Source organism: Brienomyrus brachyistius, unplaced genomic scaffold (assembly GCF_023856365.1).
Source record: "Brienomyrus brachyistius isolate T26 unplaced genomic scaffold, BBRACH_0.4 scaffold85, whole genome shotgun sequence".
Classification (NCBI taxonomy): Eukaryota; Metazoa; Chordata; class Actinopteri; order Osteoglossiformes; family Mormyridae; genus Brienomyrus; species Brienomyrus brachyistius.
This window is the reverse complement of record NW_026042360.1, coordinates 129,054-152,487: the sequence shown is the minus strand read 5'-3', so window position 1 is coordinate 152,487 and position 23,434 is coordinate 129,054. Positions and strand designations below refer to the sequence as shown.

The 23,434-nt window shown below is 50.4% G+C and overlaps 1 protein-coding gene across 2 annotated transcripts in view; it reads left to right on the top strand.

The window, feature by feature from the left end:
* The first annotated feature begins 239 nt into the window (after positions 1-239).
* Positions 240-23,434, top strand: part of schip1 (schwannomin interacting protein 1) — a 37,606-nt gene continuing 14,411 nt past the window's right edge. Inside the window, exons 1-2 of one of the 2 annotated variants that reach the window (XM_049003598.1) lie at positions 240-767; positions 4,101-4,733. In XM_049003598.1, the coding sequence (XP_048859555.1) occupies positions 762-767; positions 4,101-4,733 (639 nt within the window). In that variant the 5' untranslated portion in view covers positions 240-761. Of the gene's footprint in view, positions 768-4,100; positions 4,734-17,420; positions 17,740-23,434 lie in introns of those variants that run through there. The other variant, XM_049003601.1, reaches the window with a different exon arrangement.

Sequence of the window (23,434 nt, the reverse complement as noted above, 5' to 3'; positions counted from 1 at the left end):
AATACTTAATAATTGTATAGATTTAAATGACCACGTTCGTTCTGCATCTTTAAAACTACCTAAGAAATTGCATAGATTTAATTTTTCTATATATATATTGTTAATTGTTTTGTGTCAGTAAATGAAGACTGTGACACGAGATAGGTATTGTAAGAATTACGGGTTGACGAGGCTGGCTTTTCGCTTTGGCCGTCGCCCTCCCCACTTCACAAGGTCAGTGGGTGCAGAAGGCCGGACTTAGCGGTTCGCTCCAGCCCGCAGCCGAGAGGCGAGGCGATAACGCGCGTGTAGCTCGGTGGAGTTCGGGCGCCGGTGGGGAGGACCGCTCTCAGTCCCGTCAGCGCGCGCTGGACAAGGGGAAGCACGCGCACTCCGCGCTGGGATGACACGGGCACGGATGCTTGAACAGATGTATAAAAACACACGCACTTTGCTGGGGCTCGGCAGCGATACCTGGGTCTGACATCTGTCGGGAGAAGAACAGAAATCCGGACGCCGGGAAGCCCGATTATATTTTATCGCATCTATTTTTGAACTCAAGTTGCTTGGGGGCTGGGTTCCTCGCCGATATCTACAGAAATGAATAATACCACGGATGTTCACTACATCCAGCCGATTTTGTGTTATATCATTGGGTAGCAGCTGACATCGGTCATCTAAACCATCCGTAAAAAATAATTTTAAAAATTGGTCTATGTGTTTGTTACACTTGTTTTGTATGGAGTTGAACATGTCTTGAGAGGAAAGATCTGACAGAGAACATGACTGTAAGTACATTCTGAACTGTTATTTATATTTAATGTACAGTTGATGTATTTGTTGCTAATCCGTATTTCATATGAAATGTGGCAACTGCTTCAGGAACGAATTATCGTTCTGCATATGACGTTTTTCGAATTTTAAGCCGGTCCTGTTTCATTTTATCAAAAAATTAATTTCTAAAAACACGATGATGTTACAGTGCGTATTTGCGGAACGACTTGTGCACTGAATCTATCTGTCCTAAATGCAACGCTTAGGTGTGGACGCTGGTATCAGCGCTAGTTTTGTGGTGACCATTTAGGATCTTTACTCATGGCTGTGTATCTGTATCGTATCTGTATTGATACCGGGTGGGCGTTTAAGATACTGTTTTTGTCTCAGGACCTTTTCTGAGACATGACATCATTTCAGGACCAATGACTTGGCATTATAAGCGACGCGATTTAAAAAGAATCTTCCGTAATTCCCTAATGAAGAGGATGCCAGGCATAATGTTACCACCCATGTGCGGGACCACCCGTTTTGCATGGCAACTTCGGCTACCAAGCCACATCGTAGGCGAAGCGTGAGGGAGAGCTCGATGTTAAAAAACGAAGGAATACCTACGTCGAGGAGGCTGCAGGGTAGTGCTTTTTATGGCAAAGTTGGGAGGGGGAGGGAGGGAATAATAATAAATCGCTTTTAACTTAATAAGCGAGCGTGTTTTATGGAGAGGAATACAGACATGCCGCCGTATACTGTCTTTCAGGACGGGGTTCTGTGCAGCTGTCAATTTGCATGTATTGTGTGCCAAAGGCGCTCTCTAAGCAGGGGAAGGACGGCAGATTATTCCCACTGGATACGCTGAAGCGGGTCCCACCGTATCCGTACCAGGAAACGAGTTTCTTTCTCTGACTCACTTTAAACTGTGACTTAAATAAACGATGGGGGAGATGTCCAGACACGTCCGTGTAAGGACTAACGTGAGAAGCATAGGACAATTTCTACTTTGTACATTAAATGTCTTGAACATCTCGGTTGATTATGATGGAGCCGTTGCCCTTTTAAGGACTCCAGCTACTGGCTAAGATTTAAAACTGATTCCCACGGCTTTCTCGTCGCCTCCAACTCTCATACACTGAGTTGTGGTTCTGAATGGAGACGCGACGTGATTTCTCTCCACAGGCCCTATTTATAGTTTAGCGCTTAATCTTTTTCGGTGGTCACGTAATGGTCACGGAATTTTTACATAACAAAGGCAAAGCCTCCATTCTAGGATCCACCCGAAGATTACTCTTTATATGAGCTTTTTGGTAAGGTATTGCATTGTAGCCCGGTGTCAAAGTGGAATTCATTTTAGCGAAAAGAACAAAAACACGAGTGATTCCTTGTAACCTTTTTAGTGAACTTAGGGTGTGTGCGCGTACGATCGCCCTGATCCTGGCAAGTGGGGACATGTGGGCATGTTAGCTATGTTTTGCCCAGTATGTGAAGTATTATTATGTGTTATAAGTTTTGTGATCTCAGGGCAGGACAGGAAATCGACGAGATGAGTCTTAATACTTTGAGGCGAGAGAGGAAATATATCCGCCGGGTGGAGGGTATCCATGATTTCTCCCGACAGCTGTGACTCACGAAGGTCCCGGTGGCAATTTTCTCCGTCTTAGAAATGATTGGCTGAGCCTAGATGAAAACGGAGATGAAAACGCCTGAGCGTCATTGCAAAGGGGGCTGCAACATAACGATCCTTTAAAAATGGACGCAAACTGCACAAACAAATCAAAGATATTTTCGCTTTATCACCCTGGGGGTCTCACCGATGTTCTACAGACTAAACAGCGTTACGCATGCACGAAAGTCTGCAGTTTTTTGTCTTCCTGACGCCGTTGTTAGGTATCCTCAGGCTTACAGCTTATTTTACTGAATTATGAAGGAGTGGAGAAGCGCTTTGTGCCATCATCTGCTCGCCCTGAATCCTACGCGGAACGTGCCACAAGGAGGCTGTCTTAGCGTTCTGTTGAAGAAGTGAACATTAACGCACTTGGCTTTGGTACTACTTGTTCCGATTCGCTTTTAAACGACAGCGGGATGCTGCCTGCCAGTGCTGTTGAATCAGAGGCCTATCAGCAGTATGACGTTTTCATAAACCGATCGTGGTATATAACTTTGGTCGATGCAAATACTAAGCCCCGTGTTAAGCAGGTCTGCGTGCACTTTGTGGTCTCGGGGGGGATTAGGAATCTCAAGAGAAGCTGCAGCAAATCACTACATGGAAACCGCGGCGTATGACCGGCAACTCGGCTTTCAAAGTCGTCCATTGCGTCTGTTCGCCGCGCACCGTGATTCACTGCTGAGGTGGAAAAAAGCGACACTGGATGCTGTGGTTTTAAAATAAAATGAGCAAAAGGTGCCTATTTCCCATTCACAACCAAAACACAAAGCAAGGAACCGGGTGATTATAAGCCAGAACAATAGTCATTTGATGAAAGCAAAACAGGCTGACTTTAGTAACTTAAATAATACAGGTAATGTTGTGGTGGATGCGCTGACGTTTGGAGATAGTTTGGTACTCTAAGAGCTGAAGTAATGTACCAATAAGCATTATTATGTAGCTTATTGGAGACATTGTACATTCTGTTCAGTTCCTCGAGGTATAGATTTCTAGTACTAAACAGACAACTGCACTTTTAAAGTTAACTAAGTCATTCTTAGTACGCAAACACCATACATTGCACTTACTACTGTGTACAGCAACGCATTCACTTTGTCGTGTTTTTGTTGTCTCTATAGCTAGAAAATCTTTTCCCAGCCACAGTCTTGCTGTAAGGGCATTCTTAATGGGTCTGACATTTAAAACTTTTAGTGGGTTGGAATATGTATCTGTTGTCTTAAGCAGATAATTTGTTCATATGGCAACATCAGAAGTGACATTAATCCTCCAGTTTGATTCTTGCCTGGTAAAATGACGTTAACTGCCAGTTTCACTGTGGGGGTCTTCGCCACTGAGGAAAACTCTTTTGATTTGTGGTAGAGAATAACAATGTCGCTGTGTTTTTTTATGACATTCATTTTAAAGTATATGTTTCATTTGTGGCAAAAATCATGGAGAATTCAGCTTTCAGAGAGGAATGAAAAGGGGAAACTAACCTTGCTTTTGACATGACATACGGGGGACACACAATGTTTGTTCACACATTCCGAAGTATTTTGTGTGCTTCAGGTTAGTTCCACTTTGTGGGAGGTGTGCAGATATAGAGATATATTTGAGAGCCCAGAGAATTTCTGCGGGGAGGGAATGAGTGTGGTCCTGATGTGGTACCTTTGATCTGACCCTGTTTGCTCCTTCTTTTCCTGTCCAGGATTACAGGGAGGATGGGATGGACCTGGGGAGTGACAGCTCAAGCCGCTCCAGCTCAGAGTCCAACTCCAACAAGGTGACCCCCTGCTCGGACTACAAGTCCCCCCCCAGCCTGGACCTGGTGACCCTGGAGGGCTATGAGGAGGATGAGGATTACCAGGAGTACAAGAAGAAGGTCATCGAGGAGTGGCAGAGCGAATGTGGGGACTATGGTGAGCGGCAGGGAGGCACCGATGGAGGAGGCGCGAGTCGAGAGCTGCTGAGGGGCCGCAGTCTGGCCGAGGAGCTGCAGGACGCCAAGGTCCCTCTGGCACCGCTGAGCCGCCGCATGGCAACCACTGTGGCCGCGGTGCCCGAGGAGCTCAAGCAGAATGGCAACATCGTTGTGCCCATAAGTCGGCACCAACCCCCACCCAAGACTGTACCAAGGAGGGCGGCAGACGCGGGCAGGGTGGGGGTGCCGGGCCGCACCCTGGGGGAGGACAGAGAGGGCTCAGGGACCCTCAGTACCCCGGAGCCTCCACTTCCCACTATGGACTGGGCCGCTCTGGAGAAGCACCTGGCTGGTCTGCAGATCCAGGAACACGAGTTACACAATCAGAACCAGGGCCAGGGAAGGACGAACTACACCTCAGTAAGTGGATTCTTCTCTTGTAGCCACAAGTGGGACCTGGCTGTTTGGAGCGTCAGTCTGCCTTTCCAGCTCTGTACCTCCTTTTTACCTGAGAGAAGATGAAGGCCATTCAGCTGAGCAGCTCTTGGCTGTCAGGCAGTTAAGGGCTCATTGGCAAAGTGCAGATGAGACGACGGCGTGGTCTGGTGTCACGTGGGTGCTCTGTACCCCCAGGAAGGCACAGCACACAGAACAGAGCCCATTGTTCTTAAAAATGTGGGCTGTAGCCTAACCCTTAGCCAGTGTGTGAAACTGCATTTCTCAGATGAAGACGGTGATTAAGGGCTCTATTGTAACACTAAGTTATTTGTTGTTTTAATTGTCATGTTGCTTTATGAGTTGTGGAGGCATTTGGTGGCCTTCAGTGGTGGGTAGGAAATGAGATTGCAAAATATGCCAAAAACAGCTGGGGAATAACTTCTGTTAGGTTTTTAAACCGTAAAGTATGTCATAGATTTTAATAGGACGGAAAGCTGCCCACCAGTCTGTCACGTAGTGCTATATTGAGCCTTGCCACTAGAGGGCGCAATTGCAGCATTTTACAGCGCGCTGGTTTGTACCGCTGATACTGCTTTTTCAGCAAGCCATCATTCCCCGCTCATTAGTCACGCGGTCGTTCCTATAAATAGCCTTTATATATACACATTGATTGATCGTTTGCTTTTTAGTCATTGTCAGCTCAACAAATTTTGTTCTACTTAAAAGAAGCGAAGCCTCTTCTCATTTTGGCCCATTAATGTGTTAAAGAGTAAACGAGCTACACGTTATGTAATTTTTGAGCTGCGTTTCTCCCTCTGTCCTAGCCTTGCCATGCTGCAGTGGGTTTAGGGCTGTCCATCTGGACTAATTCCTGCAATGCTATCAGTCCTCTCTACCGATTGCAGGTTTCGGTTTTTGCTTTCTGGCGACCTGTTGTGAGGGGGGGCGTGTGACATCATCCGTCAGGTCAGTACAGAGATGGTTGAGAAGACCCGGCAATTGAGTACCCCGATACGGGATTGCCTCCAGCTGTATTTCATCACGTGACAGTTTTTGGGGCGTCACTCAAGAGGATCTGGTCATGGGGATGCCTTTGTTTTTACGGTGATAGCTAGCCATAAATACCCTAATAAAAGAGCAGTAAATATCAGGATCACAGCCAAAGGCTAACAGATACGATCATTGTGCCTTATAAAAGTGGTTGTGGCTTATTGCCTGAGACAATAGGAAGGTAACAAACGCGTTCAGGCATCTAGAGCTGGCCTAAGTAAATGGTGAATCGGGATAAATCAGGTATTTGGTTAATCCTGTTAGCAGCACTTATATATGCAGACTGGAGAGTTTGCTGGTGGCTGTCAAAGTGTGTGGTCCTTCTACATAAGAGAGTCTGTGCCATTGCTTCTCGACACCCTGTATACGGAACAATGGCAGTGGTGGGCAGGCTTTGTCCCCTTGACCCGCAGAGCGTGGCTGCCAACGGGAAGGTATGCCAGGAATGTGAGATCCGTGGGGCCCCGAGCTTGGGGCCGGTGTCAGTCAGTGTTTACTCCAAGCTTAGTGTTTAATGATTAGCATGTAGTCAATGTTCGCCACCGTATTTAGTGTTTAGTACAGATGGCACCGATCCGATCCCCACTATCAGTATTGGGTGAGTACCGAGAAAAAAATATTGGAGCAGAAGTTCAGGGTTGGGAGGTGGGGTAAGAAACTGATCTGATTCCCCATCAGAGATAGAGCTATCCTGAAAAATCGCAAAAATACCTTAGCGCAGCGTACCGTAAAGAGAAGTGCGGGCCTCATGTCTCATTTAACGCTCAGCAGCTGATAAAGTGGAAGAATATTTCGGATTGGTATCGGTATCGGCAGACACTCAAAGTTCTAGTATCGGGAAAAAATTTTACATCAGAAAAAAATTATATTGTGCCATTTCTAGCATTGAGTGCTAATTTTAGTGTTTAATTCTGTGTTCGTTGCTTGGAACTGGGTTTGATGGCTACCATCGTGTTCAGCGTTTATTTTAGTGGCAGTGTTGAGGTTATCGTGGTTTAAAGCTCTGCATGTTGTTTCCTGGTTGGGAGCCATTCCTCTTATAGCTGCAGGGTCACGGGAAGGTGCGTATAATTCTGGCCGCCTTACTGCACAAAGGGAGTCTTTGAATCCACCATCCGCTCGGACTCCATTCCACACTCCAGCAGGGAGGTTTAAAAATGCTGTTCCTCACGTAGGATTCCGTTACCATGGGCACCGGAGCACCTTTCTCTCCTCCAGGGGTGATGTTCTGATGATGTTCTGTCACCTTTGGTGTTTCCGTTAGCCTGGAGAATGGGCAGATTTTCATCAGAGGAAGTATAGTTGGGCTTTCAGCTGCTGGGGGCATAGCGCCCCATCATGACAGGGTCCCCTGAGGTCCTGATAATCTACTGCCCCTCCACTGATGGTTACCTCAGCAAATGACATCTGGCTTCCAGGATTTGACTGGTTTGCCGAAACCGTTGTCATTATAAGACTAGTGGTTAAGCAAGGAATTCTTGGCATTGCAGAAGCGACTACCACAAACTGGCTGGTTCCTTTGAAAAATGTCTGCATGGTTTTTCTGTGGAACTTTTCCCTTTGAAGGGTGGGATGGGGCAGGGACAGTCAGTCCTGAGAAGACGTCTGGGCTAAGGCGCTTATGCAGAACTCCTGGTCCACTCAAAATGCGGTCAGAACATGGAGGTGATTGTCAAGGCTGATAGGATGTAGTTTGTCTGTGATCGTCATGGAAACCTAGGCTCATATTCCTTTGAGAAAAACCATGATTTGAGACCCCAAGCCTCATGTGCTGGGTGACTGAGTTGCCGATCAGCCCTCTCTTCCGTTCTCTTCCGCTCTTTCTCCGCCCACGTTGGAAGATGTGTCTGATCACTCGCGGTTTTATTGAGTTGCTGTGGACAGACGTAAAAGGGATTGTGACGCATATGACGTCAGCGGGCTGCCCGCACGTCGAGTCAGAGTGTGGGTGACAGCCTCTCACTTGCCGTAAGCGTTGCATGTCAGCTTAGATGTCTGGCTCAAGATAGATCACAGTAATATCTTATTTCTGTCTTCTAATAAAATTGCCATATAAGGTGTGACCACATAGAAAACAAATTATTTTATTAGGTCTGGATAGATTCTTAAGCAAATGCACCAGCAGCAGCCTCTATCTGCCACAGAAGTGCTTAAATGTAAAAATTAAATTAAAAACGTAAGGGTGAAATTGTCTGCATTGCAGCAGGTGTAGCACAGAATCTTGTCTGTTGAGTATCCCGGAGCAGTCTGCTCTTAGGTTACACTGTCCTTAAATTTCCCTACTACTCCACCCCAGTGTTGCCAACCACGAGTGCCATAGTGGGCAAAGCATGTGACTTCATCACATGACAGGAGAGCCGTGCTTGACGCAAGGGCCGCTGAGCACACCGAAGCGCTTGGCTCCGTGGGACACTCCGCCGGCGCGTGACATCTGTCGTCCAAGCGCCGCCTGGCTACACTGACACGCTGGCTTTAAATCCCTCTGCTGGCCCGGGACGAGACTCTGGAACACGGACCGTGTGAACCTGCCAAAAATCAGGAATTAGAGGGTGAGGGCGGCACTCTTCACGATGAAGAAACCGAGGCCGCTCAGTTTGTGTGCTGTAATACGGACGGTATTTTCTGATGGGCAGCCTATTGGTAAAAAAGCTTCTCACCGAGTGAAATTCGTCAATTTGGAGGAACATCTGCAAAATCCTCAACCGCCTTTCCAATTTTGGAAAGATTCCTTTAATCTCCATCCAAGGACTCTGCTAAAATTATCCGTCTGCTAAGTTATTTCCCAGTGTTCAGCTAGAGCTGCTTCAACAGAATTTATAAACTGTGTGTGTGTGGGGGGGGGGGGGGGTTCTGGGATACCTCCAGTGCATGAGGGGGGGGTTCCTGTTCAGATCCCACCCCCACTGCGTGTTTGTGAGTGGAGGAGGAATCGGGTGTCATTCCCTCTCATCACCACCTTACTTTTTGTTTTTCTTGGAACATGTAAGTAACCCCAAAGGAAAAAGGGAGCAGTCTGCAGACGATGGCCGCTGGCAGGCAGTTGTATGGTGTATATGCTCCCGTCTGGTGCAGGGGGAGGTCCCTCAGTAAACCTTGTGGGTCTGAGCTTAGTCTTTTTTATCAAAATGCAGAGCACCAGCATGGCTGTTATTGACTGCCCTAAGGCTCTGCGTTCTGCAGCCGGCTTGCAGACACGGAGCAGAAGACAGGCCTTAATCACAGAGAGAAATGATGCCCCAGAGGCGTGCTGTCCACAAAGCCGGTGCCGTGCCCAGACCTGCCTGCTGCACCCAGGAATGCTGCACGTTTAACAGACGGGTGCTCTACGGACCAGAGGAAGGCAGTGATTTCCAGCCCTTGGGGACTGTCCAGGTTTTTGCTCCTTTCCAGCTTTGTGAGCTGTCTGGGAGGGAGCTGGGAGGAAGCAAAAACGTGGACTGGCGGTGGGTCCTTGAGGACCAGATTGCTGTTTACAAATTGGGGAGGTACGAGTGAAGGAGAGAGGGAGGGAGTGGGAGTGGGAGTGAGGGAAAGGCAGAAAGCAAAAAGCAAGCAATGGAAGAACTGGATAAGTCCTGATTCTGTAACAAACCATGACCCATCAAAAACACTCTAAGAAGTTATGTCACGTAGTGGGTGTGCTGAACCTGCACTCTGGAGAGAGACAGTCACGCTTATTTCACGTGTCTCTCGAGCGGAAAGAGATGAAATATGGAAACCGCTGCCGCCCACTACCCACATCAATCTGATATGCAGAGCGGCAGGAGTAAGATAGGGCGTTATTTGGGTTTCAGACTGAACAATGAGGGTAAAAACACAGACCTGACAGCCCCAGTAAGCAAACGCTGCTTGGAGCGGGCAGCATGTCTAACCTGGCCGGGTGTCGCTCTCTCGCTCAGCCGGACTTACATACGGAGCGTAAAGACGGGCAGCTGTGCGTGATGACAGACATAAGACACATGACAGTGATGTGATGGAGCGTTTGTTATGTTTCGTGTGACTTCATGTCGTTTCCATGGCGATGAAAAGCAGTTCAGGCTAAGTGACGGACAGCAGAGAGACAAACATGAGCCTGACATGAGGGGATCGTCCAGGGGGTTTGCAGCAAACCAAACTAATATTACGATCTATGCACGGGATGGACTTTAATTAACTTACATGTATTTCACTGATAATGTTAAAGCTATATAATAGGCTATTGCTTTTGGTTACATTCATAAATAGGCCCATTAATTTCCAAGCAATGTAGTATTTAAGCAGGAATATTTCACGGTATCAATTTGATATTCATACTGAGGTACCAAAGCTGGTATCGGTGTCAAAGTCAACATTTTGGTATCAGTCAAACGCTACTCAGCACTGTGTCATTGTTGAATGTGTTTTAACAGTTAAAATTCCCTCTTTTGAAAACCTGAATCATGTCCCTTTTTGGCGAGGTGACCGTTTGTCTCACTGTTTTATTTAGCTTGTGTGTTGGAGCGACTCGCTGTGACCCTCAGCCCCAGGGCCCGTTTTGGCCCTCCTGGTTTGTCTGAATTGAGCCTTATTCTTACTCAGCACAGCTTTCGGACGTGGCGGGGGTGGGCCAAAAGGAGTGACCCCCCCCCCCCCCCCACCGTGCCAGTGGGAGAACCAGAGAGCAAGAGAGACCACAAACCTCCCCCCGTTCATTTCTAGTGTGTAATTAACTTGGAGTTTTCAGAAGCAGAGGGCGTGAGCTGAGTGCCACGTGGAGAGGGAGGTGAAGAAAGAACAGTAGGGAGGATGAAAGGATTAAAGGAAGAAGGGAGGCAGCAACGTGTAGCTTAATGGCTAGAGAAGGGAAGGGCAGACAGTTTGTAGCCTTGAGGGCGTCTATGTTTAGGGTCTGCTTAGCCAGAGAGCGGGGTGGAGGTATGCCGGGGAGGGAGGGTGCGGTATTCCATCTGGGGGGCGAGCGGGGCAGCTGGGGCTGTGTCCAGGTGTGGCTTGTGTCTGTGCCGTCTGGGTCGGCCCCTTTTCTTCCGGAACGCTCCCCTCCTCCAGACTTTGACTCGTACGCACACGCACCCAAGCTGCAGACTCGCTCAGTACACAGTGAACCACTGGGCTCTTTTTTTTTCCATGTCTTGCTGGTCTGAACACTAATGTACTGGTTTAGATTGTCTTTAAAAGATTTAAAGTGCTGTTTTCTTTATATATACATACATACTTTTCTGGAGCGTACCTGTGTTAGAAGTAACATTGGATTCTCCACTACAAGTTGGGCACTTAACTCAGGTAAACCATTTTCCTCTTTTTCTCTTAAAAAAGAAATTCCTGGTCTTCTGCTAATGAATCTGTTTCTGTGTGTGTGTGTGTGTGTGTGTGTGATATTCCTTTAAGGGGATCATGTGTTAGTCCTGTAATTCCTCATACTTCCCTTGGTATCTTGTGTTCATGGGATTCACATGTCTGGCCAGTTCAGGTTAGCCCCATATTAAAGCTTGTCATTTCTAGAGCACAGAAATGTATGGTCCCATTTGCGTTATCAGGTTCTGGCCCACAGCGATGTTGAATTGCGCCTATTCATGCCTTGAGGAGAGCATATGTCCTTCTGTGAGGTTATTTAATCTACTCCTGGTGCTGCCCTGGAATCTGCCCAGCATCATATGTAATGGAGAGGCTCCAGAGGACAGTGTGCTGCTTGGTGGTGCTCAGCCACACATCTGCGTATCTCCACACTCCGCTCAGGCCGACCATCCACATTCACAGCTACATGCTGCCCCTGCTTTCTCCTTCTGTCCACACACACACACACACACGAGCGCACACAGTGGGGTTCTGCCATACGGGGCTGTCAGATGTGGACGCAGCGCTGGGAGCTGCAGTCGTCCCTGTGATGGATGCTTCCACCTGCTTTTTTGCCAGGCAGTGGCGCTGAGTATGTGAACTTTGACCTCACTCTTCTCCCCCACTGACTAATTATCCTGCAGTCACATGGTCTTTGGGTCTGGTGCAGGCCTACATGAAAAAAAGTAGTGGGTTTTATTTATGATTACATAGTTAAAAATCTGCTAAACATCCTGTTGATGTTGTGTAGTTTTACCCCGGGCTGTGCTAATTCCATGCTCAGGATTGTATGCTCGGTACTGTAGTGTGGGGATTTGCACTGATGAGTTCATCAGAATGAGCCTGTCTTCTGGGGCTGGCTGAGGTGGCGGAGCTGCTAGTGTCTGTGAAGGCTGCTGGTGACTGTGAGAGTGGCTGGGGTCTTTGAGGGCTACTGTGAGAGTGGCTGGTCTCTGTGAGGTCTGCTGGTGTCTGAGAGTGGCTGGTCTCTGTGAGGTCTGCTGGTGTCTGTGAGAGTGGCTGGTCTCTGTGAGGTCTGCTGGTGTCTGTGAGAGTGGCTGGTCTCTGTTAGGGCTACTGGTGTCCGTGATACAAACAACGTTGCCCACAGCTACCACTTCTGCCTCTTCAGGTCTTGCGCCCTGCCTCCGCTGCCGTCAGCCTGAGTCATCAGTGTGGAGTGCTTTATGCCTCACACAGCACCCCCCCCCCTATGCACACAAGGCGTCACACAGAGAAACCATGAGTATTTAAGACTCGCATACCAGGGGGGTGTCCGTCCAAGGGAGCTTTCTGCCACCTCTTTCCCTGAAAGGCGCCGCTCTCCTCGCCTGATCATTATTTATAGGGTATAATCTGGGGCTCGCTCCAGCAGACCCGCTCACAGAGCCTTGGCCTGGTCCGTCAGTGGCTCTGTGTTTCTCTTTCTTCAAACGCCGGACGTTCATATTCACACAAGCAGTTTTATTTTAAAGACAAGGCCATGGGGGTCCTTAGCCCTCGGCCCCGCTGTTATGCAAACTGTGTGCTAGTGTCACCCAGGTCCTGCATTCTCAGCTCACACAGCCCCACGGGTGCCTTTACCGGCTGTTTACTGAAGCTGTCGGGGGGTGGGGGGGTGGGGGGGTCCAGGGCTGCTCGTCCTGAGACCCGGCCTGGTTCCTCTCCGCCTTTCCTGCTCAATAAAAAAGGGGGTGAAGGATGCGCTGATCAGAGCTGGGTGTGGGAGGTGCAGCCTGGATTTATGGGCAGTAATGAGAAATATTACCTTCAGAATACCGCAGCCGGCCAGCTGACGCTCCACAAAACGGCCACAGAAATGGCCTCGGTGTTTCAGTGTTAACGTGCAGCTCGTCTCCTGGCCGCCTTTACATTCCGCACACAGAAACGCTGATCTGTCAGTAGCAGCCTCCACAGAAGCAGAACTGAGTAAAAGCGAACATGTAGCAGCCTATTTACAAACGGAGTGTGGTGCCGCGTCGTCGTGACTCCAGGGCAGCACAGCTTTGGATGAGCACCGAGTCAGAGCACAGTGCTGTGGTCCCCCGCCCCAGCCCGCCCCAGCCCGCCCCAGCCCGCCAGCCGGCCGGAGGGACGCTCACTGCGCCAAGCAGCAGATGGACTTGCCGTTCTGGCTTCTCCGCCTTGAAACCCCCCACCTGAGTTCGAGCTTGAGAGTACAGGACAGCTTTTCTAAACAAAACTGCCCTATAAAATGATGTCACAGAGCAGTGAATGTGGGTGGGTCTCTTTATGGCTTCCTTATCCCATTACTGCAAGGCCTGCTTATCACTGCCGTCTGCAGTGTAAACTGCATAGGGTGCGCCTGCCTTCTAACTCTTTTCTGTTGGCGAGCCCTGTCTGAGGCCCCGCGGACCTGGGCTGGGCTCACACTGCCTTATTATCAGGCTAAAAATACAGCAGTTTCCATGGCAGGTCAGCACAGTGGTATCGGACCCTGTGCTTTAAAAGTGGCAGCTCGAGACCCCCCCTGATGTGACATCATGCCTGACAGCCCTGTTTGTGTCACTGCACACAGGGCATGAAGGCAGGCCAGCCGATGGCAGCCTACCCCCCCGCCAGCCTGGCCTCAGCCCCCCACCGTCACCGCCCTGTCCTCTGCTGACCGCTGCTGGCACAACCTCCACTGGACTGGAGTGGGGGGGGGGGGCGGCAGTTGTCTGTCACTTCTCCACAAGGGGGGGCTTCCCTTCTCCAACAAGGCAGGAAGGAAATGCTTGATCTTTGAAACACTTTGCTGGTCTGAATCTCTGCCCCCGCCCAGAGCCCCCCAATGGCTGCCAGTCTGTCGATAGCAGTTTCTTACATTAAAACATGACATGGCAAATGTAGGGCATTATTATTGCTATATTATTAGTAGTAGTAGCATTGAATACAGTCCTATTTCTTATAACGTTTCCTCTTTCCATTGTGAACTTCATCGACTCAGACCATGAATCAGAGAGGCAGGCAGAGCGGAACAACTTCCTGTTAGTTGCTGGGAAGGGGGGGAGCAGCTGTGTGTTACCTTGTGAGTAATTGATTATGGTCGTCTCTCCTTAATTACCGTTTCCATTCGTCTGTCAGTGTTTCGCCAGGCCGACCGCACAGGGAGGGGCAATAACCGAGAGCGGCTATATTTAGCGGTGAGGTGCTGGCACCGACGAGTGGGCGCATTTATGCCCGGATGGGTACAGGCTGTGCTTCCAAACCCCAGGCACACGCAGCTACCCAGGAAAACACCCAGCCAGAATCCCTCTGATCCCCCGCAATCCCGCCCACGTCCGCTGCTCTGTATTCCGGCATTGCACAGTGAGAGCGCTGTCATTGGCCCCGAGGACGGCAGCACTTAATCCGTTTTGTTACCGGTGGCTGGCAGATACAGGGAGGCTGGGGCTGTAAGCGAACGATCGTATCACCGAGCCTATGAGGCCGGGATGATCGTGCTGCATACCAGAAGGAGAGATGAGGATCCGCTCCTGCGTTGGCGTGATCCCAGCGGCTTGGGCTAAAGTTACGGTCGCCCTTGAACCCGTTCTGAGGTGATGCTGTAACCTTGTGTCTGTCTGAAGAGAAAGATGAAGCATCTGCGGGTGGTGAGGTGATACCGGGGGGGGGCTGGGTGGCTCTTAGGTTACCTATAATCAAAGAGCAGCTGTGGGATCCGTACATCAAACAGCACAGTGCATTTGTCATCATTTGATAGTGCTGCTCCCTGGACAGACTCTCCAGCACATTACAGTCGGCCCAAGCCCTTCAGGAGTCCTGGCCTCTTCCTGCTTTTGCACATTATGACAGATGTGTCCTTCACCCGTATGTGCTTTGCTCTCCCACCCGTGAAGCCCTGCGGACAGAGGGTCCACTGGGGGGCATCGGCCAGCACTGAGGGGGCCGTCCCTGCTATCAGCCAGCAGATGCTGCTGCCCTGCGGTGCGAGTACATCTCTTCATGTGACTGACATCCTCTCTCATTAACACCCCTGCAGAATGTGCCTGAATCAGGGTCATAATTCTTCAGTGCCTTAATCAGCTCATCACCTTCTTTGGTTGGCTTCTAAAATGTTCAGGATATATCACAAACATTATGGTCCCCTGTACCATCCAACCTTCATTGGTGTCCTAGTACCTCATTGGTTGAAGCCTGGTGTCAGATTTGTGAGAATAAGGTTCTGATTGGAGGGATGAGGGGACAGTTATGTGGAATGAAACATAACTGTGACTGTTCGTGACCGTTATCTGATTTTGAGGTAGTGTTTTATCATATTTAATTTCACTAAAATGTCATCACCAGGCTTGCTCTGGTGCAGGCCAGAGAGGCTCTGTTTGTGCATCTTCTGTTCGTGTGGATCATTGTTTCCCAGTCCGGTCCTTGGGGACCCACAGATAGTCCACATTTTTGGCAGGGGACTGTCTAGCAGGGAGCTGGAAGGGAGCAAAAATGTAAACTGTCTGGTAGGGAGCTGGAAGGGAGCAAAAATGTAAACTGTCTGTGCATCCCTGAGGACCGGATTGGGAAACACTGGTGGGAATCCAAAGCCGGGTCGTACTAATCTGGGAGCCCATTGCCGACCGCACAGAGCACCCTGCAGGGTGCCCATCCATTGTGGGTCATGTGCTCAAACGGACAGTCAAGCAAGGGGTCTCTCCACTTGGAACTTCAAGCATGCTGATCAGCAGTAACCAAATTTTATGTTCCAGTAATAGTAGTGATTATAATCAACAAAACAACTTATTAATATTTTATAAATAAGCAGCATTTGGCATCATGTTACTGCTGAGGCTGCAGTTCAGTGGCACATGGGGGGTCGCGAGGTGCGGATTGGACTGCGGTTCTGCTGGAATGATGCTGAGGCATGGCGCCGGGAAACCCGCCGAGGGACTGTAAACCATCAACCTCGTTAGACAAGGGAGTTCAGGCCTGAAACGGGATCGATCTCCTTCCAGTTCATTAAACCTACCAGTGAAAATTATTGGGGAAAATTATGCAGCAGTCAATGTTTGTGAGGCGGCTGGGTGCCACTGCTGGTGGGCGGACGGGTATCTCTAGGCATCCTCAAGAATCCAGCCCAGGGATGGTCAGATCATACTCTGATTCTGCTTCCTTCTTCTCATCTCTGATGTCCTACCTGGTCCCTCCTGAATGCCATGTGTGTGCCTGCATCGTGTCTCTTTCTGCATATAAACACAGTTCAGCCCCCTCACACATGACACGCGAGCCATGATTCTGCTCGCACGCCGCCCCATCGGTCTGCAGCGCCGTAGAACTCTCCAGGCAGAGAGTGCTCTCGACGTCCTCGTCCGTTTGGTCCCCTTCTGCTCTGTTTCGCCCTCCGTGAGGTCATGTGTGCGATTAGCAGCCGGGTTTTTAGCATGTGAGTGAGGCTGGCCGGCGTCCGGCCCTCGGCGTGGGAGCGAGAGAGAGGAAGAAGCCATGCTGGCCGGCTGAAGCACCAGCTGTCATCGCTGTGTGATAATCCCCCGTTTGCTGCCGGGGGGGGGGGGGGCATTCTCACACACATGCCACTCTCTGTCACTCTTGCTTGCACCACCTGCACTGCACCATTCATTTTATGGTTATTTAATATTTACTGAATTCTTTGGGGCTTTGGGGGGGTGGGGAGCAATGCCCCCGATGTCTGATCTTACCTGATGGTTATTTGCAAATAACGCTTGTGCAGGAGCTTCCTCGGTGTAATTTGTGGCAAATTCAATGCCGGCCTGAAGTGGCTCCCTGTCCGGGAGTGTCGTAAAGGTCTGGCTTCTTGCACGCTAAAGTGCTAAATCTCTGTGAGACGTGAGCTAACAGTCAGACGCTAAGCACAGGCCTGATACTGAGCCCTTGTCACGATAAGGAGACCCAGTAGTACGTCACTGTCGTTTGCCCAGGCAGTGAGACGGCCTGGCTCTTAGAGCAGGGCGGTATTACAGGGCAAATTCAATTCAGTCCCCATACAGGCAATCCGAGCGGGCAGATGTGAAACAGATTAACATAACAGCGATGAAGGTGACATGTTCATTTATTTAGCTTTAATACTACAAGAGGAAAAGTTGACTCCTGATAATTGAGAGATTTCCAGAGCTTCCCCCTTCACCAGCCCCACCCCTCCCCCCCCCCCCTGGCACCCATCCGTGACGACGTTCCCATCTGAGCACTCCGTGATTTCTGCCTTTTGGAGCCGGGAATGTGGCTCCTCCCTTGTTCCCGCCCTTTCTGCCGTAGGATTGGCTGGTTGCCTCTCTGATTGGCAGTTCTTTCTCTCCACCCCTCCCCCCTTTTGCCAGTCTGAGAGAGTGATGTGAGAGTCATATCCTCCCATCCCTTGCTCTCTTTCTCTGTCTCTCTCTCTCTCTCTCTCTCTCTCCTCCCCGCTTTTCCCTCCGCTTTCCTGGAAGAAGCGTTCTGTTCTGTCAGAGAGAGGTGCTTCATTGCCAGGTCCTGGTAGCTTTCTCCCAGCAGAGCGACACCGGCGTCCATTTTAATCGGCTCCAGGGAGCGGTCCGTCTCTCCCTCCCTCTCTCTCTTTCCCGGCGAATCAGCCAGCTGCTCCTGACTCTGCTGCATCAGCCCCGTTCTCTCTGAGTGTAGGATGCGCTGGAGGATGGTTCACCAGGAGAACTGTGCTTACCAGGTAAGAGCAGATGGTTGTGCTCTTCTCTGCCGAGCTGCGTGCTTTGATTTCCTTTTTCACAAGCGGCTGTTGCTCCTGTTTGTTTGCCCGATGCTGCGGCTTCTGTTTGTGTGTGTGTCGTGTGTGTTTTTTTTCTCCTGGAGAGGTTCGATTTGAAGCAGGGAGGGCTTGGGGGGGTTGCTGGCGCAGTTGCTAAGAGCGTGCTTGACATTTGAGAATAATGCCCCCTCCCCCTCAAGATGCTGACACCCTTCACGTCCAAGAGGGGTCCTGGTGAATGAGAATCTAGCGAGACCGTGTGAGTGTTTGCGTGCGTTTGTGCCAGTGCGCGTTCGCCGGCAGCCGGAGCTCGCCGCACGAATGCGACACGAGTGCCCCACTTATCTGGTGGCATAATCTTCAGACGTCAAACTGGGAGCGCGTCACCGGATGCAGTACTTTGCCGTAACCAGGTGACCACGCCGATGTCGAACAGAAGGCAACTCATCTGCAGTGCAGCAGAAATGGGACCGCGCTTAACGAGAGCCTCTGACAGGCAGACGGTGTCCCTGGCACGCCAAGAAAACCCTCGCAGGGCGTTCACAATCATTATGGAAGGCTGCGGCGCTAATGTCAGCAAGATAAAGTAGCTCTTTGCAGGCTCTCCATTATTCATGCGTTTCTTTATCACTCCGCTAAGAGTTTCAGCACGCAGGCAGGCAGGGCTAATTTAAACGAGGTCAGTCCTAGACGTGAATGTTGTCCTCTGACGAGGCACGCGTGCCACTGCTGTGTTCCTGTGCACGGCTGTGAGGAGCCAAGCCCCGTCTGGAATGGGGGGCTCCGTCTGATGGACCTAACTCCCTGGAGAGCCCTCAATTAGGTTGGTATCCAGGCAACCAGCTGCACCCCCTTCGGTATTACTGTCTAAGGGAGCTGGTGTCAGGCCGTCCACAACATGGTCGGCGTGGGCTTTGTGTCTCTGTCGAGCTCCTGGGACAAAGATGTCTGCAACCCCCCCCCCCCCCCCCCCCAGCCTGCACTGTGAGGTGTGGCACAGAGAGGAAGCGGCCCTGGGGGGTTCAGGGTTCATCACTTCTTAACGTTTGGTTGGCTGTGTTGTCTATGCGTCTTTGACCCGCCTTTGTTGTTGAGTTGCAGTTTGGGTGTGGTGTTCTGTGCTGTTCTGTGCTGTTTGTGCGTCTTTGGCCTGAGGCTCTTCAAACCTGTGGATTTAACCTGTTTGGCTGTGATTGTTTAGGCTGACTGTCTTTGGTTTAGGAGAGTGCATTTGGTCCTGCTGTCCTTTTTATCTGGATTAATTGCGTTTGTGCATTTTAGCTGGGTTAAGCGTTTAACATCTCACTGCAATTCAACGTCCGTGACACAAACAGGCCACCTACAGGATTTTAGAGTGGCCATTACATGCTGTCAGCTCAGTCAGGTGTCGTGCCGCAGAGCCGACCGCGCGCTGCTCCATCCTCCGCCTCCATCGCTCTCCCTCTCTCCCGTCACACACGCACACATATTCCCTTGGCCTTTATTATTCAGCAGGATGCAATGCTAATATTCACCGTGCATCCAGAGAGGCAACAGCAGCACGAAGCCAGGAGATGGTACCGCCCCACCACAGGGCAGCTGAAGGAAGGCAGCATTTCAAACAGAAGACATGGGGGGGGGGGGGGTCATGGCAGGGGGGAGGATGAAGATTTATCTTCGTGCAAACAGGGACCATGACCGACGGCGCTCATGTCACATTACCTGGGTCAGCTTGGAAGGGGCGGGGCTAGGGGCAGAGTGCTGCTGACAGTTTTGGGCAGGGAGGGGTATGAACGGGGGGGGGGGGGTGTGCATGCGTGTGTGAGCTCTTTGATCAGTCTCCATCAGTGTGGACACCCATTGCATCTCCCGAATAAGTCAACGCCAGGGTCTCACAGCGGGTAGGAAGCACAGCCCGACCCACATGTCACATGGAGGACAGCAAGCCTGGGCTGTTTGCTCCTCAGGTTCGCGCCAGTCGGAGCCTCAGTGGCCTCTGGGTCCCGTCGTCTTTTTTAACCCTGTGCGGTCCCCTTCTGGTGACCTGGAGCACCCTCCTCTGACAGGAATGCAGACCTGCTGCCAGCACTGCCACTCTCTCCCGCATTGCTCTTTCCTCTCTGAACTTTTTTGGGGGGGGGGGGGCACTGTGGTTCCGGAGGTCCTGATTAGACAGCCACCCCTCTGTCTTCCGAGAACAATGACCCTCTCTTTCTCTTTTCACGTGGCTCTCTGTTCACCATTATTCTCTCGTCCTGTGGCTATTTTGGTGTGTGTGCTGTATGCGCCCCCCTGTCTCTCTCTGTGTGCCTCTGTCTGTGTTTTCTGCGGATTGTTTACAAAGTGCCGTCACCACAACAGCGAGCAGGAAGACCCCTGGCTTTGCTCTGGTTTGCCCTAAAGCAGGGGAAGCTCTTTGCTGCAGCTTCCGGGGGTGAGAGTGGATTAGTACGGTCAGGAGCTGAGGACTCCTCTTCTGTCCTTACATAATGAGCGCAATGTGAGCCTCTAATGCCGCTGTCAGGATTGTGTGCGGGGCTGCGGCAGAGTGGGCTGGGCCCCCACTCCTCATACATCACATGCAGTGTGAATTCTCTCGCAGTGACCTAAGCGAGCCCTCCAGACACCAGGAGTCTCAGAGCTGCCCTACAAAATAGCGGTTGGCCTCCCCCGGGTGGGAGATGGCACTGTGGTAGCCGTGTGTGTCATCCTTTGCTCGTATTTTGGCCTTTTACCCCCCCTTCGCAGTCCTGTGTTGGACACCCTTCCTTCTTTGCCCTGTAGGGTTCTGGGTAGGAGGTTCACGACACCGGCTATCGTACGCAGATGTAATGACAATGACACCCCTGCATGTGCCGCCTCAGTCCCCCTCCCTCCTGTTCTTCTCCCACTTTCCAACTGGTTGAGTCAACAATGACTTCACCTGCAGCATGAAGTCAGACTCCATTATTCCGTGCTGTGGAGAGGCCTCCTCCCCTCATTACTACTCACGCTCGCCTTCCTACAGGGGGGAGGGGGGGAGTCTTCGACTCAGCGCCTCCTACCTGTGGAACGCTGCCCAAGGGCACTCTTTTGCCTTGGCAGCCACGCCTTTCTTAGCTTAAAGGGCTCCGTCCTCCTTGTTCCCTCCTGAGGCACAAACACACAGGATATAAGAGATGGGTGGATCTCCAGGGATCGATGTCATATCACTTTGTCCATCTGGGCGCCCTCGGCGGTGCACGTGTCCGTCTGAGTGCCCTCGGTGGTGCGCCTGTCCGTCTGAGTGCCCTCGGCGGTGCGCCTGTCCGTCTGAGTGCCCTCGGCGGTGCGCCTGTCCGTCTGAGTGCCCTCGGCGGTGCGCCTGTCCGTCTGAGTGCCCTCGGCGGTGCGCGTGTCCGTCCGGGCGCCCTCGGCGGTGCGCGTGTCCGTCAGGGCGCCCTCGGCGGTGCGCGTGTCCGTCCGGGCGCCCTCGGTGGTGCGCCTGTCCGTCTGAGTGCCCTCGGCGGTGCGCCTGTCCGTCTGAGTGCCCTCGGCGGTGCGCCTGTCCGTCTGAGTGCCCTCGGCAGTGCGCCTGTCCGTCTGAGTGCCCTCGGCGGTATGTGTGTATTGACGTCTGCCTGTGTGCAGTGCTGTTAAGCCCATGTCTTGCCTGTCACACAGTCACACTCATCACAGGGCCATCAAAGGCAAAGCTGGGGCAGCAGTGTCCCCTTTGTTTCCTTTTCCCTCTTGATGGTGGTGAGATTCTCCAGTTTGATTGGGTTGCTTGCTTCTGAGTTTATTTATAAATTCTCTGTAGCTGGCCATTTACGCTGCAGTGGGCGTGTGTGTGTGCTTGTTACATAACAGACCCTTTATCATTTCTGTAATTTTTGTTTCTGTAATTTTCCATCTTTTCTCCATTCTGTCTCCTCGTCCTCATCTCCCTTATGCTCCTTATCCTCCATTTCCCTCCCGGCCAGATAGCCCTTGCTGTTAAAGGTGCCTCATTTATTGTGCATAGAGTGTGGAGTTTGCGTGTCCCCTGGCTCCCCTCTGTGGGCCACAGTGATGCCCTCTGAGAAGGTCCAGGACGGGTGGATGGCATGCATCACATTGGATAATCAGCCCAGTGTAGTTTTGGGCTTCTCTGCACATTCTCATACTGCACATGGTTGTGAATGTCAGCTGTTTATAGTAGGTGTGATGAGGGAGGGTGGGGCTTTTTCCTAATGCAGTGGTAGATCTCCTGGCCATGTTTGGACATGGGCTTGCAGGAATCACTACACGGATCCCGGTGGAGACATTTTAAGAGGCACATGATTGAATAGTAGCTCTTTATGCAAGGTGTCCCTCTAACGCCATCTTTGTACCCCATACCCAACACCCTGATGTGCTGTAATAACCAAAAAGATGTCACAAACAAAAAAACAAAGAACAGACACGAACAGGGACTAAAACAAAGAAACAGACACGAAGCATGATTAAGAGAAAGTCTGACTTATTTCGACAAGTCTGGCTCATTTAAGTGGGAGCTCCGTTCCATCAATGTGTCTTAAACGAATCCCAGCTGAGCTACCACGGTAACTTAGGCGAGTGAACAAGTCTGCTCTGGACCAGGTTAACTGTCTCTCCTAGTTAAGTGTTGCCTCAAAAAACATCCGACGTGGGGGGACAGATTCCCAAACGATCGTTCAGTCGAACGAAATTCCGTGCTCTCACTACTCTTGCCATGTCAATTTCAATTAATTCCAAAATAATTTAAATAATAGCATACCCATATTACAACTGAGATTGGAAAAAAAAATCGGTTATGAATAGGACGATATTTTTATATTTTTTTTAGTCACAGTCTACTTTGAAAGTTTATTAGTAAAAAGCAAGGACAAGATACGATTATTTGTGCAGAACATTTCACACAGATGTGATTCAAGTTATTTTGCGGAGATCAAATAATACAGAATAACATTATACCATAAGAATGACAGGTGAACATAACCCAGAAGGTTCCCTGTTGGCTATGGCTACTTTTGTGGCGTAAGGCGACAGTATAAACCACTGCACCACCATGCCACTATAGTAGGCCCTTGTAACATTTACATAACTTACGCACTTAGTTCGCCCGCATTTCGTTGCCAAGCCAACTCCCTGGCTGTATTCATGACCACAGTATTGCCTTTTTTAGCGATTACATCTTTGCATTTTTCCTACAGCTCCATCAGCAGTGTTTGTTCTGTGGTAGAAAAAGAACACCGCTCTCGTTTTGCTCGCTTTCCTACTCATGTGATTGATCTATCGTTCATCCATTTATTTGGGCTTCTTAAATATCTCGGGTGTGCGCACTAAGTGAGACTATGCAAGTCTGTCTTGTATGAGCCTTGATTAGTTAAAGCTGAACTGCGTTATTGGATGACACAAGGCCTAGTTTAGAGATGGCGCTAGTTTGAGTCTGACTTTTTTGGGAAAGTCTGACTTTCTTCAGCTACTTTCATGGAATATCCCCCGGGACTGCCTGGAAGAGGAAGTCTCTCACTGGGACGTTCCTGGTTAAATAGAGGATAAACAAACAAATAACATTTCGGAGGGACACTCACTCTGTTTCCTGTTATACAGTGAGGAGACTCCTTCAAAATGCCGGAATTATGGCGTCGCAAGGTGCTGTAGAATAAACTGACCCAACCAGCCGATCTTTCCTGGCTCCTCTCGGCATCTCTGC